This window comes from Miniopterus schreibersii (assembly GCF_964146895.1).
Source record: "Miniopterus schreibersii genome assembly, chromosome: 11".
In the NCBI taxonomy this organism is placed as follows: domain Eukaryota; kingdom Metazoa; phylum Chordata; class Mammalia; order Chiroptera; family Miniopteridae; genus Miniopterus; species Miniopterus schreibersii.
The window spans coordinates 50,192,535-50,207,366 of record NC_138111.1 but is presented as its reverse complement, the minus strand read 5'-3'; the positions used below and the strand labels follow the sequence as shown (position 1 = coordinate 50,207,366).

The window sequence follows — 14,832 nt, the reverse complement described above, 5'->3', positions numbered from 1 at the left end:
TTACAAAATAAACACATGAAAAAGATCAGTAAGAGAATGTATCGATAACATTTTGATTTATGTTCCAGTGTCACTTGATGTGTCTGCATGTATGTGTGTGTATTTATGTCTAGTACTGGGTATTGCCTAGAAAATGTAATTAAAGCAAGAGCTGATGAGTTGGGTGAGGTATTTGAATGCTTTAATAGTAGGAAAAGATAAGTACCCAGCTTGAGGTTGTTTATACCTCACTATTACATAGCTACTATGCTGATAATTGCCAAAAATATGGAAATCAGGACACAATATTTTCAAATTATTTTTTATAATGGCGCTGCATTAACCATCCCAACATAAAAAATAATTGACTAAAATCCAGAATATGGCATCAACAGGTAATGTGTACTTCATTACAAACTATACTTTAATTTTATAAATAGTAATTATGTAGGAAGGCAAATGTGGGAGGTGCATTAGACTCTTTCTAATTCCAGGTTCCAGTTCTTTAGTAATTGCTTTTATAACCTCACATATTTCAAATTTCTTCCAGAGTAAGATGATAAAGATAATCTCCACTCTCAAACTAGAGATGTTATAGGGACATATTCAGGTAGTGCTAAAATCCTTTGAACATATTGTAAGAGTGCAATATAAAGTTCATCACTAAGAAGTAAAATGCAGGTTTTGGCAGAGATTATAGTTATTGAGAAAATATTTTGGATAGTATGAGGTATTCTAAAACTTAAGAGTAATACTATTTGATAAGTAATGCTTAAAGTCCTGCTATTAAGAAGATTTTGCAATAGGAATCTTTGAACAGACAGTGGGATGAAAACCTCCAACAGGACAGAACCTTGGATGATGGGCATTTTAAAGTAGGCATTTTGTTCTGTATTCCCAAGGTCCTGAGGCAGGCCTGGTACATTGCAGGCACTCAATAAATATTTGTTAAGTATTGAATGAGCCCCTATCTGAAACAACCCTGATATGCACCCTGGGTGATTCTTTTTGTTGGTCCCTTAGTACTTTAGGGGTGAGGAGATATCACAGATTTATAAAAGCCATACTTTACTTTGAAGGGAAATTACTGGGATGCAGACTAGAATGGGCAAAAAAGCATAGTACGTGGACTCAGATGATAAAAGTTCAAGTTGTGATGCTGCCTGCTAATTAGCTGTGACCTTGGCCTGCTTTCTCAATCTTCTCTAAGCCACAATGATCACATTTGTAAAATGTGCAAGAAAATAATTCCTTTTTCCTAGTATGAACCTTAGGCTCAAATGATGACAGATATTAAAACACTCTGTGAACTGAAAAGTAGTGAACAGATATTAATGGGCAGACTTTGTACAAGAGATCTGAAATCTATTTCCAACTTCATTATAAATTTCCTATGTGTATCTCCTCATTTGCTTATTGTATTATCAAGTTTCCTTATCTCTAAATTCAAAATAAAAATACAAATTGGGAAAATTTGTTCCCACCCCCAAACCTCCTGATGGTTACCTTGAATTGGCCTGTCATACCAAATATATTCCTGAAAATTTTCTTTTCCAGTTTTCCTGTTTTCCTCCCTACATCCTTTATTATGTATGGTGCTACTTATGGTATTTATGAGAGTTTCAACATTAAGAAATCTGACCACAGGAACAGTTTCTCCCCTTCTTCAATCTCTTTCAACTTCCATTACAGTTGCATTTCACAGACCTCTAAGAGCATGGATTATAACATTAACCGATAAGAGTTAAGGAAATTATTTATAAAAGCATAAAAGGAGATGAGAGACAGGATGATAAAGTCATGTGTATGTAAAGAACCTTAAGCACTGAGACTACTTCCCTGCAAGTCTATGCTGTATTGTGTCAATGGTATACACATCCATTCTGATAGGAAAAGGAGGAAGGCCATTCCTGGAAGTCTCTAGAAAGGCAGGTGCATGGCTAAGATGTTTCTTAGGAAGGAGTTCTGAGGACAAGACCAAAGCCTGATCATCCTAGACTATCCAGAAGAAAAATCTGTGAACAGTGCAAACTAATGAGCATGAAATATGGGGTCATGAGCAGTAACAAGGAGGTTAACTCAGTGCCCGTGGTGGAGGGTACATGAGGACATAAGCATCATGATTAAGAGGTCATAGCTGAACTTCTCTGCATGGAGATGCCAGGGGGAGAAAGGAAGGACTGCATTTGTTCGGTGTTTGTAACAAAACTGCCAAGTCTACATGAAAACAAATCTGTTGCTTTGCAACTATATTGAAGCTGGGTTTTCAGTACCCGCAGATTTATTGTAAAATGGGGTAAAAACCCTCACTGGCCAGGGAATATACCAGTTTTCAGTCCCTTTTCTCTAACCTCTCATAGCCAGTGTTATCATTTGCTAAATGGAGACCTTTATTAGAGTACAAAGTTGAACACAGAACATTTGTTCTGGCATGAATTCTCCTTAGTGCATAGATACTGATGTTTCACATAGAAAATATAATGAATAGTCAATTTAGCAGTGTGCCTCTGCTGTTACTGTTTCTATTTGCTTTTTAAAATGAATTTATTAATATACCATAATAATTACACATAGCAAGATCTGGTTTTGGGAAATAGGTTTTTATTAACTCTATGACATTTTCATTAAGAAAAATAGATATATCTAGAAAGTGCTGAAGAGAGACAGAATACATGACCCCTATATATGCCACTCTGGAATTTGGATTATTTTGAGCCAGAGACAATCAAGACCCAAAAGGCTCAAGAGAAATTTTTACCTCTCCCTTAACTACCCAAAAGAATTTAGATAGGGGGCCTGATTCAGAGAGAGAGAGAGAGAGAGCTATTACCAGAGATAACTTTTATCGGAATGATCTATTTATAAGGCAGGCAAACATCTAATTTACAAACATCTGCTCTTCTTTGTCTTGTGAATTACCTTCTCCCCTTTGAAGCCAGGGCCCCTATCCCATTACTTTTCTCAGGAAGGCAAATAAGCTTCAACTGCCTAACTTGACCTTGTGTCTCACATTTTAATAGGGCTACCGTACGTATGAAATTAAATTTGTTTTTCTCCTGTTGATCTGTCTTATGTCAATTTACTTGTTAGACCAGCCAAAGAACCTAGAAGAGTAGGAGGAAAGTTTCCTCCTCAGTAGTGTCTTTAGCTGAGAATAACCAGATTGGTTTTATTACTCTACAGAGTTCTAGAACACACTTGGCTTGATATACTACAAATCATAAATGGCAAATGAGTGCAAGACATTTGAGAGCCCTAAATAGAGAGGCTCCTTGACTTTTTCATTTTGTATTTTCAGCAGCCAGTTAATTTGCTGAATAACTAATATGTATGACCTGTGTATCTGGATAGTGAAACATACAGTATACAATCATTTGCATTACACGATATATGAACATATACAAATATGCATGTGTGCACGCGCGAGCGCACACACACACACAAATATATTTTAATCCTTACCCAAGGATATGTTTTTATTGATTTTTGAGGGAGACGAAGAGAGAGAGAGAGGGGGAAGCATTGATGGGTTGCCTCCCATACACGCCTTGACCAGGTACATGCCCTGATCGGGACTGGAACTTGCAACCTTTTGGTGTACAGGACAATGTTCCAACCAACTGAGCTACCTGGCCAGGGCTATAGTTATATATTTTTTAAACATTTGGGCATTCCAAGTAGGGAGAAAATGAATATTTGAGGCATAAAAACTATAGATTAGCTTTAAAGATCTTAAGAGAAGTTTTTAGAGTGATTCCTAGAGCCTTTGTTTGGATAGTTTGGTGACAATTCTGAGTATGGGATATATCTTGAAGACTGGCTTTTGGCCCTAATGTTTGCGAAGTTTATTTTATGCTGTGGGATTTATTCCCCCCTTTGGAGTGAGTGTTCCAACTGCAGAAAGAGAGGAGGGAAACACCTCTGGTTACTTTCTAATGCAAAGCTCCAACAAACAGCATCATTTATGTAGAAAATCCTTCTCACCACCCTTCTCAGCCCCGTTTCAACTTTCCCCCTCCTCGACCTGGTAGAAAATGCTTTTCATTTGTCGTCATTTTTGTCAAAAGATTTGGGAAGAAATCATTTCCTCTAACCAATTCATTGTACAAATAAACTGAGGCCCGCAGAGAACTGTCTTCACAAGAGTTTATGCCAAGTGAGATGTAGAATTTAGTGTCTACATCTAAGCACACCCAGGATAAGGAGTATTCTCTGACACTGTACTAGTCCCACTTTCCCATTCTAAGGCTAACATTTGCAAACAGCACAGAAAACAACTGCAGATTGGGGGGGGGGGGGGAGTGGTCATTAGCAAACCCCTGGGCCTGGGGATCACTTGCTGTCTTGAATCAAAACAGTGTAACGAGCTACACATAAGAGCATCAAGGACGAGTGGGCCATTGTTTTCAGAACCAGCTGTGGAGAATCAGCTCAACAGTGGCCTTGGAACAGCAGCTGCACCAAAGGGGTGGAGACCGTGGAGGTGGGTGAGGAGGGAGCAGGGCAAGCAGGCTGCAGGGACCCCGCCGCGCCACCTCTCGGCAAACGGGGAAGCGTTTTTGTACTAAGTGCAATGGCCCGAGCCACCTTTTGAACTGAAAGTGTGAACGGCTCATAAGAGGCCCCAGATGCCTGTGTAGTAACTGCAAACCCTCGGGGGGACTGGTGCCCCGGAGGCTGCCGCTGTCCTCTAAATGCTCAGAGCCCGGGATACCGAGTCCGCGCCATTAGAAAGTACACAGAACAGAGTAGGCTCTGCTATCTTATCGAACCGTGAACGGAGCAAAGTCCGGGTTAAACAAGCCTTGCAACGGCTGCCTCCAGACCTGCACCCCCGTGCCCTGCTCTGCCCATTTCCCACGCACCCGGCACTCAGTCCTACAGCGCCTGGCCACCCTTCTCCCAGGCCCCATCCTCCGATCTTCGCATTTTTTGGCCCGGCCCCCATTCCCACAGCTGGCGCACCGCACTCACCATCTCTTGCCTGAGGAGGTGAAGCTTGGTTTCCAGCCTCTCCAGGGTGCTGGAGTGGCTGCGTCTTCCTGGGGAGCCAGAGGTTGGGGAAGACGAAGAGGAGGATGACAACGAGGGAGGGAAGCTGCTTCGGCTACTGCAGCTGCCGCCTCCGCCTCCGCCGCTGCTCCCCCCGCAGGGGTCCCTGTCCCTTTCCAGGGGAACCGGCTCCTCCCCACGGAGCGAGCGCACTAGGCTCTCCGGTACTTTGCGCCCCAGCTTCAGCTCGATGTCTCTGAGGTCTGGCAGTGTCTCGTCTTCCATGACTTTTCAAGAACGATGATAATGGTAGTAAAATGCTGCGGATGAGAGGTAGCAGCGGCCTCCAAGTCAGTCGCGAGATCAGGGAACCCCTCCTGAGATCAGGGGACCCCGCCTGCCGCCAGGTCTGTAGCCCCCGCGGATGACTCCATAACCGCCTGCGCGGTATCAGCCCCGCAGTCCGCTCAGGGCACCGCGGGTCCCCGCAGCGCCCGTCGCAGCAGCTCCTCTGACTTACCGAGGTTATAGAGACCAATTGATCGCCTTCCTTTTTGGCCGCTCCTCGGCAAAGTTGAGTTAATTGATATTGCAGAGAGGGGAGAAATACAAGTACTATAGGCCGAAAGAAAATAGAGGGAAATGAAGCCTGTTTTAGCTTTATGGGGGAAAATCACATTATAAAACTGTCCGTCACATCCCTGCGCCATTCACCGACTGCCCATCTGGTACCGCGCAACCCAAAATAATGATGTGGCCACACTCCAGCGTCGTTTCACTTTCCAGCCATAAATCGCCAAGCTTTCGAAGTATCCTCAGAAGTAATCTCTGGTCAGTGATAGGGGAGGGCAGTCGTGTGCAGGGACACATAAAGGGAAATAGTTCGCAGGAGTTTAATGGCTTCCTCGATGCAGCAGAAATACCCTTCTTGCTATTTAGGCTGTTTGATCCAAGTCATTGTGTTCTCGCAAGCCTCGGAAACTTTAAACTCCGCTGGCAGGTGGACCAAACCAGGGCCAACCCCTGTACCGTATATCATAGGCAAGAAGAGCAATAGGTTTCCCCGCCCTGCCGCCAGCAGTTTTCAGCGCCCGGTTTTAGCCGCGCGTCTCGAATAGGAGTATTAGATTTTCCGTTTTCCTGGCGGAATTGCCTGGCATCGACAACCTTTACAACAGTCGAGAAGCATTAGAAGCAGAAAACGACTCTAAATGAAGTGTCCTTCCCCACCCCACTCCCCATCTTCCTAAGGCAAAAATCTAGCTTTAGAAGTCTTTCCTAATTAATTTTATACGAATAAAAAGTAACTAGTGAGGATTTACAACCAAAGTAAATGGCCTTACCAAGTGTAACAATATGCCACGGCAAGCAGAAGTGAAGAATTAAACAGCCAGAATAATTTTTATGATTACTAAAGACAGCGGTGGATTTTAAAAGGGGAAGTGGCTGAGATACTTTTAATTATGGAGGAAAAATATTGAGCACAACTAGTCAAAAGTTGTCTTTGATGATTTGTGTTTTTCAACTTGTTAAAAGCATTCAACTTATCCATCTGAGATTCTTCTACCAAGTAATGAAGTGTATGGATTCAACATTGAATTTGTGCTAATAATCTTCAAGTAGAGGATACTATTTTCTTTTTTCCTTTTTTTAAGAATGACAAAGCGTCTCAAAATTCTATATCAATGTTTACATTAAAAAAGAAATACATGAGGTATATCTTCAACTGTTTCTCAAGTGATCTTATTTTTTGCCATAAAAAGTCTGTACTACCATAGTGAATGTTCCAGAAAAAAATTATATTAATGGTGAGCAATTTTATTCTGAAATTAGTATTTTTATTCAATAGATTGTTATAAAAGTAAATCTACAATATGACGACGGATTCCGCTCAGTTAAAGCATGGGAAGCTAATGTTAATGAAATACTCATAGGATAGGAAATGTTAAGCTAATTCATTTGTAAAAAGCACCAATAATATTTTTCTCCTATGATTTAAAAAAGTACAAGAGGGAACTTTATTTGAGAATTTCTAAATAAAGGTTAAGCAAGAAATTTTTAAACAGTCATCATGTATTTGTGGGCATTATGTAACACGAAGTCATTTCATTTGGGTTTCTGTGAGACTCTAGAAAATCTTAATAAAAGATGACTTCCAACTTTCTTGCCAAACTCAAAATCTCATGATCAAAAAGTAAAGGAAAAAAAACCCATACCAAATAAACACAAAACAAATGCAGATATTTATATCATAACTTTCATCCTTTAAATAGGACGATGCCACCTCCAGGTCAGAGTTAACCTGATCTTGAATATTTTTAGTATCCTCTTCATTTAAGGACTCACAAATCGGGGCACGCATTCATATCAAATCGGTTAGGCAATGTGAATCTCATCCCCATGGCAACACCGTGCGCGGACGCTGCTTCGGCACCGAGCCTGGCTGATGTTCTAGGTTAATGTCTGGCGGGCCGCTGAGACGGGTACCCGCTGGGGCGCTGCCCCCTCAGCTGGGCTCCAGGATCCAGATTTGCTGATGTAGCCATGATTTCAACTGTCGTTTCGAAAATTAAAACATTTTTTTTCATAATTTCTTCTTGTTTTTTTAAGAGTAGTATCCAGCCTATTCTTGAAATTTGGATATTAAATAAAAGGCAACAGGTGTCCCGCCATCCCAGGACAGGAGCCCGCTAGAGGCGAGACTGTTGTGGGGAGGGACATCTGTTCGGCTCCAGCTCTGCCCTATGTGTCCCGAAGAGTCCCGAGGAGTCCCGAGGAGTCCCGAGGAATCCCGAGGAGTCCCGAAGAGTCCCGAAGAGTCCCGAGGAGTCCCGAGGAGTCCCGAAGAGTCTCAGCTCAGGTACCGTCGGGGGACGCTCTGGCTCACCTGCATCGGGTGGGTTCTGGGGACGGGCCCGAAGCCCACCCGGTGGGAGAGCGGGGCCTCGCGACCACCATCGACAGCCAGCAGCAAGCAAGTTGGGCCTTTCCATTTGCAGCCGCAGATTCACTGCAGGCCCTCAAGCCACCGGCTTGTTTTAACCGTGACGTCACTTCCGCTTTCTTTCGCTTTCTGAACCAAAAATGTGCCGCATCCCCGCAGCCTCGAGGCTCTGCAGGTCCTTCCCACCGCAGCGCTGCGAGGGGCTGAACGCGGGCACTGCGGAGCCGGGTCATTTCAGTGGGCCGCTCGGAGGGAGGATGCTATTTTCAATACAATGAACTCTAATTTGGAGGTTGCATTGGAATATTGTGAAATACGGCCCCTCTATTGCAGGGACAAATAAGTATTTGTGGTCCTTTGGTCCTCCATTCCCAGAGACATCACTCGGGATTTGTAACCACTTGTAAATTCATAGGCAGACACATCTCAGAGTTTGTTTTTAGCATAACCTCATCTAGCAAGTCTAGGGATAGGAAACGGGCCTTCTGAATGATATATTTCATGTCAGGAAGAAAGTTGCTGAATTTCTCTTCTCAACATGTCAAATATTTGTATGTTATTTCTCACTCTTAAACAAAATAAAGAAAATACTTGTAAATTAAGTGGCCCATTTTAAAATTGGAACAACCATTGATGGAATCAAAGGAGAACAAGACTAAATCTCAACTCACTGATGAAACTACATGCTTTGTACTAAATTTGGAAAACCACAGGCTCATTGGGTAAGAATTGCACTGTGACATGTAATTATGGAAGGCTTGCATCTCAGTCAAGAAGAGTAGTTTTTTGCTTTGTTTTTTTGGTTATGTTTTTAATTACAAAACCCTTACAAAGTTCAGCATAGAGCTGGCTGAGAAGAGTAGCTTACAAATGCAATATCTTCCCTGAACTTGGTCAATAAAAAAGTTTACTGTCAAATTATCATCAATATACTCTATAGAAAACGAACACTTCTTTTGCTGTGAGTCACAGACAGTGAAATTAGTATTTGATACTGACAATAACTCGAAAATAGAAAGCTTTTTTTTGCCTTTTAAATGTCTGCAGACAAAAGTCCTTTGAAATTAAAAATATGACCTATATTGAAAGTAATACTTTGTGCCAGTGCAATATAAACAAATGTTAAGACTTAAAACATTTCTCAAGTTAATGCTTTATGACATTTTAGTTTAAAATAGAGACATTTTCAATGCTGATATGCTAATTTTCAAAACATACTCAAATTACAGAACTGTTATTAGGCCTCTAATAGATTGTGTTAACCCTGTCATTACTGCTTTATGTGGTCTGATCTCAGGACATTCCTTATCCAAAATGTTAAAAAATAAGAGTCTTTTTACCTTTGGGTCTTGAGAATATTTTTTGCTTCCTTTTAAGATTCTTCTATGATTAAGGAAAAAAAAAGTGTGAGATGTTTAACCCATTGCTGTTAGCCTGGTATATTAATTACACATCTTGATGTGAGGAATTAGTTGCAAGAACTTGGTCCAGGATGGGGAATTGGGACAGGGGTGATTGAGGTTATCAATGAGATGGAGAAGGCACATAGGGAGAACTGAGAAAAAAATAAAAACTCTCCAGAGCAGTGATTTTCTATTTCACTGAGTCCTCAGTGTTAGAAGCACTCCCTTTTTACTTCAATCTTTCTTGTTCATCTCTAACCACTTCTTATTTCTTTCATTAATAGCACCTGCAGGCAACAACCTAAACTTAGGGTGTTTCTCCAAGGCTGATATATTGAAAAATAAAATTGTGAAAGTGGTTATATTGTGTTTGTGATATATTTTTTTAGAACTAGACTACCTTACATATGCTTTCTTTTCTCACTGCCTTATGTATGAACTAGATTTGCCTTTTTTTTTTCTATTTACACTAAGGAACCTAAGAATGGGCATTAAACAATGGAGAACTTTAAGAAATTGGGTTCCTTCCCCAGTTGACTTGTGTTTACAGAGAAGGAAAGGGAGCCCCTTATTTATCACTTAAAAACAAACAAAAAAAAACCACCAAAAAACAAAAGGCAAACCTAGTGGCTAATTTAATAGGAACATTATTGGACTAATATGATAGGTTTTAAAACAATGTGCCATTCCCCAAAAAACAGTGTCGTGGTGTATGCTTTACACATTCCACCCTTAGAATGTTTTCTGGTATGAGACTTACAGCAAAAGTAGGCTCAGCAAGACCTTGTGAGTAAGGCCACTCCTAATCTTCTGCTGGCATTGTGGTTAAAAGAAAAAAGACCTTTCACCTTCTCTCAGGCACTGATTGAAAGTGTTCAGCATTCCCAGCTCTTGCTGGCACCAAGTTCAAGGACTAGGGCAGACTCTCTAACCTGAGACTTCATTCCCCACAGTGCAGAATAATATCAAGCAGCTTACAGCCTCAAATTACTCTTAAGAATTTTAAGAAGTAACTATTTAATGGGTATCAGCTCCTTTGCATCTTTGTTTTAAATGTGTAGAGGTGTTGTTTCTATAAATATTTTTGTTTAGCTGATGATGTGCTTAACAAGGAAGATGTCATAGCAAAACTGAAGAATGTTGATCCTATCCATACATAGTAGAATGATATATCTGCTAAAACTGCAAAGATTTTATCCTGTCTATATATGGGGTAATGTCATTCACCTATAATTTTGTAGCTGGGTCTGTTTTATAGCATAAAATCATCTGGTTTATTACCAACTTGAGTAATTTATGCATGTGTATGTCATATCTATCACTGCATCTATCATCTATCTGTCTATCTATAATCTATGTATCTATGTATCTGTCAGAAATGTCTCTCCATAAGGAGCACAGATCCTTTAAATAGTACTCTGATTGTAATCTAATTAATATTTATAATCAGAGCTGAACACTTCCCTGGGAGATTTAGTAGACAATACTAAAAGTAGGTCACCAGCATATAAGTCAGTCTTATCCCCTCTTCACAATCCCTGTCAAATCTCTCTGCCTTCATTATTTGTAATAGAGTCCTTTATTTGCTTTTACTTATTTAACTGAGCTCTGAATTCCTACTGAAATGTGCAGAGTAGGGCCCAGAAAAGAGATCTCTTCAGTGAAGCTAACCTGGGTGTGCTCCTCTGTAGACTTCCCAGTTTGGCTTATAGAATAGACTTATAGGTTGTATTTCAATGGCATGCTGATAATGTTTACAAATATTGCTCTGAAAATATATAAATAACAGGTTTGTAGCTTTTGAAAATTTTCATGGTGTAACTATTCCACTGTGGCTGACTTCAAGCTATGGAGGTAGCCTTGAGGGCTTGAAGCCACAGGGAAGAAATAGATAACAGGCTTTTTCTTAATCAGGAAACATGTATGAAAAATGACAGGCTAGTTTGCCCCTTTACTCATAATCACCTATGGTTAGATAATAACAGCTGTAAGCTTTTTTTTTTAAGTATGCTTTTCATAGGCTAAAAAACTTTGATCACAGAAACATTCTTATCCTGCAATCCAGTGGCATAGTCATGGACATAATTCATATCAGCCACCTTTGATATCTCTTACCAAACACCTTGATGATTTCTAAAATTGAATATGAGGTGGGAGTCTAACAATCAATAGTGTAAACATGAAAATAAACCTAAAAGACCTAAAGAATTATCCTATTTCTATGTCTTAGCTTAGAGACATCCTTAGGAATTTGATTTGAAGAAGACTTGACAGGTTTTATTTGAAGTGTTGATTTTATATAACATGGAAGCTAAGCATGTTGAGCTAGAACCCCAGTGAGGGCAGAGGGAAGCAGTGGTGAGCACGCACAGAGGGGATGGTGTCTAAGAGGCTTAGAGAAACCTGTGATTTTCCACAAAGGTCTTGACCTGTAGATGTGGCACGTGCTACCGAATTCCCACTTGGAGGTCCTGGCTTCATGAGCAGCACCCGTTTCTGGCAGTGTCTTATGAATGGTTCAGTTCTTCTCTATAGTTCAGGCTTCTCGATTCTCATTATCCTTAGTGTTACATGTAGTGGACATGCCCTTCAGTAGTCTTGAAAAGAAGAGAATAAAGAATAAAAGTTTGTATGCTTTTTTTTTTAATTTTAAAAAACATCACAAAGATTCTATGTAAAGACACTCATGAAAAAATTAACATTATTTGGAACTTAAAAATTGAGAACTCCCCATACTAGAATTTCAGATCTTAGTCTTATGAGTTAAGAGCATTACTCTGCAGTTGAAAGTTAGCCTTCTTAAGCTATTAACTAGCCTTGCTGCATGCATGGGGGGGGGGGGGGGAGGGGGGAGAGGGAGAGAGAGTGGGAGAAAAGAGAAGAGAGAGAGGAGGGTAAGAGAGAATATGAATGTCATTTTTTTTGAGAGGTAGGTATGACTCAATGTGAATACTTTTGTGACCATAATGAGATATTTTGAGTATATGCACCTTATATAAAAGATAAATACTGTAATTATGTCTTCAAAATATTAAGGCAGATAGTTACTGGTTATTATATTCATTTGATGAATCAGCAAGAACATTTTTTGAAGTAGAAAAACACTTAGATCAGAGAAGCACAAATGACAGTGAGAAAATAAAGTGAGGAAACTGAAAAAGTACTGGCTACAAGGGGAGTTCTTATAGATCAAACATTGTTTTATGATAGACTCTTCACATGTTTTGTATTGTTTAATTCTCACAACAACCCAGAGAAACAAGTGATATTAGCCCTGCTCTCATAAGATTAATTTGAAGCCCCAGGAGGTGAAACTACTGTACTTGCCCAATGTTCATTGACTTCAAGTGGGGAAGCTGGGATTTGCCCCAAGTTATATTTTACTCCCAAACTCATGTTGTTTCCATTACTTACAGATGGGCTTTAGCTCTCCTTCAGAACTGTTAAAGTGTTCCAGTGCTGAACATATATTTTTAAGAAGCCAATATCAAGTTACTGCTTCTGATGTTTGGGGGGAATTCATATTCTAAGTGAGGTAGAGATAAAAATTAAAATAGATTAAAAAATAAGTGCATTCATTGAAGATTTATTTATAATGCATCATTAAAGGACATTAAGATATTGGCTGTTCTGTGCTTCACCTCTGATTTCCTGTGAATCACCACTTTCTCCTCTAGCACGTGGCTAGCATTTGAGACCAAATGTCACACTTTGTGGACCCGCATCTGAATAGATGAGGGCCTTAAGTCTTCAGTTTACAGGGTGATGGCCCTAAAACAAATGAAAGAGTTGGGGGAGCAAAGCAATCATGAAAGGGTGCTGTATGAAAGGTTGTGCAATGATCAGGGCTGGGCAGAAAGGTTTATGACCTTTTGAAAATTCCCTTGTCAGTCTGCTGTGGCAGATGCCAAGGGCATGGCAAAGTCACGGGGGAAAAGCCAGAGGCACCCTGCTGTTCCAAAAGATAAAAGGCAGTGAGAGTGCAGTTGCTTAACCTCTTTTGTGTGTGTGTGTCACTTCCTTTACCGAACCTGTGTGCTGTGGCTGATTTTGTGGTAGCTGACCTTCAATTCCATAGTAACCTTCAGCTTACAAGCTTAGGCTATACTTTGGTCGTTCAAACACGTCAACTTTTGTTTTTAGAAGGTGGCTAAAGTCATTTAAACTTCATTATGCTCTACCAGAACCACTTCACATTTGGACTGTGTGAGTCAGTGCTGGTTCATAGGGGTCATTTGGAAAGATGTGATTGTAAATATCAGGTGAGATATGGTCTCAGAAGAAACAGAGAGGGAGGGGAGGAAAAGAAGACAGAAAAGGGTGAGGGGAAAGAGCAAATGCGGGAGAGAGAGTGCAAGAGCTCTCCTGACACGTAAAAAACCTGACAGTTTCACGAGACAGGTATGGCCGCTCTTGATACAATAGCAACCAATCTCATTTGACAGCTGTATAGAAATTTGGAGCAGAACCACCTCTCATTCTCATTTTCTCTCTCAGCTTTGGTTTTATGCTAGAGATGATTTAGGGTGAATAGTAGGATTCTGAAAAGACAAATTTTGATTACTTGTAAGTAGGTTGTTACAACTCCTTTGCAAGAAAAACAGAAAGCAAAGCATTTATTTATTTCTTTATTTACTTACTCACTTATCTAAAATTTAAAAATGCCTGAGTTGTGACTATATCTGGGGTGAATTAAATACATTGTTGGTGTGCATATAAACTGCTAACATTTTTAGAGGACCAATGATCACATTTTAAAATTAGGCATACCATTAGACTCAGCAATTTCTTTTCTAGAAATTTATCTCTAAAAAGGTAATCAGCAATATGTAGGATGATTTATTTATAAATGTGTTCAATAGAAATACCAAAGAAAAAAACCAAGCAAGCAAAAGCAGCTATATAAATGTCTGGCCGTAAGCAATTAGTTAAATAAATTATGTATAGCTCTAGCTTGGGCAGCTCTGCAACCAATGAAAGGGAAGTGATAGAAAAATACTTAACAGCCTAGAAAATATTGCCAATATGTTGTTAAATTTTTAAAAAGCTAAAAAAATGCTGGTCTCAGCAACATCTTGAAATATACACACACACATATACATATGTATGTATATACATATTCATATGCATATACATGGAGGTATATAATAGTCACCTAAATTCATATCAAATATAGTTTAGCATAGTTACAAATATAAGCATAGTTACAAATAATGAAGAAGCTATCACTTTGTGGTGAGATTATGGGAGGGTTTAATTTAATCTTTGTGCTTTTCTATTTTTATTAACTTTAATTATAAAAAGAATTCAGAATATTCTTCTTTAAAGTTTCTTTTTAGTGCTTTCCATTTTATTCTTAACTGTTTATGCATACCTTTTATAACAGGTGGTTTTTTTTAACCCTAAAGAAAGAAATTAAGTGGAATATTTTTGAAGGGGAATTCTGGTTATTTTTATAACTAATGTCATTTACCTAATAACTTTATATCATAGTTTTCTAAATAGCCTTTGCTA

At 39.6% G+C, this 14,832-nt stretch overlaps 1 protein-coding gene across 1 annotated transcript in view; it reads right to left on the bottom strand.

The window, feature by feature from the left end:
- Nucleotides 1–6,164, bottom strand: part of LURAP1L (leucine rich adaptor protein 1 like) — a 44,550-nt gene extending 38,386 nt beyond the window's left edge. The window contains exon 1 of the mRNA XM_081150642.1: nucleotides 4,954–6,164. Coding sequence (XP_081006768.1) covers nucleotides 4,954–5,256 — 303 coding nt within the window. The 5' untranslated portion in view covers nucleotides 5,257–6,164. The remainder of the gene's footprint in view (nucleotides 1–4,953) is intronic.
- Between the last annotated feature and the right edge of the window lie 8,668 nt (nucleotides 6,165–14,832).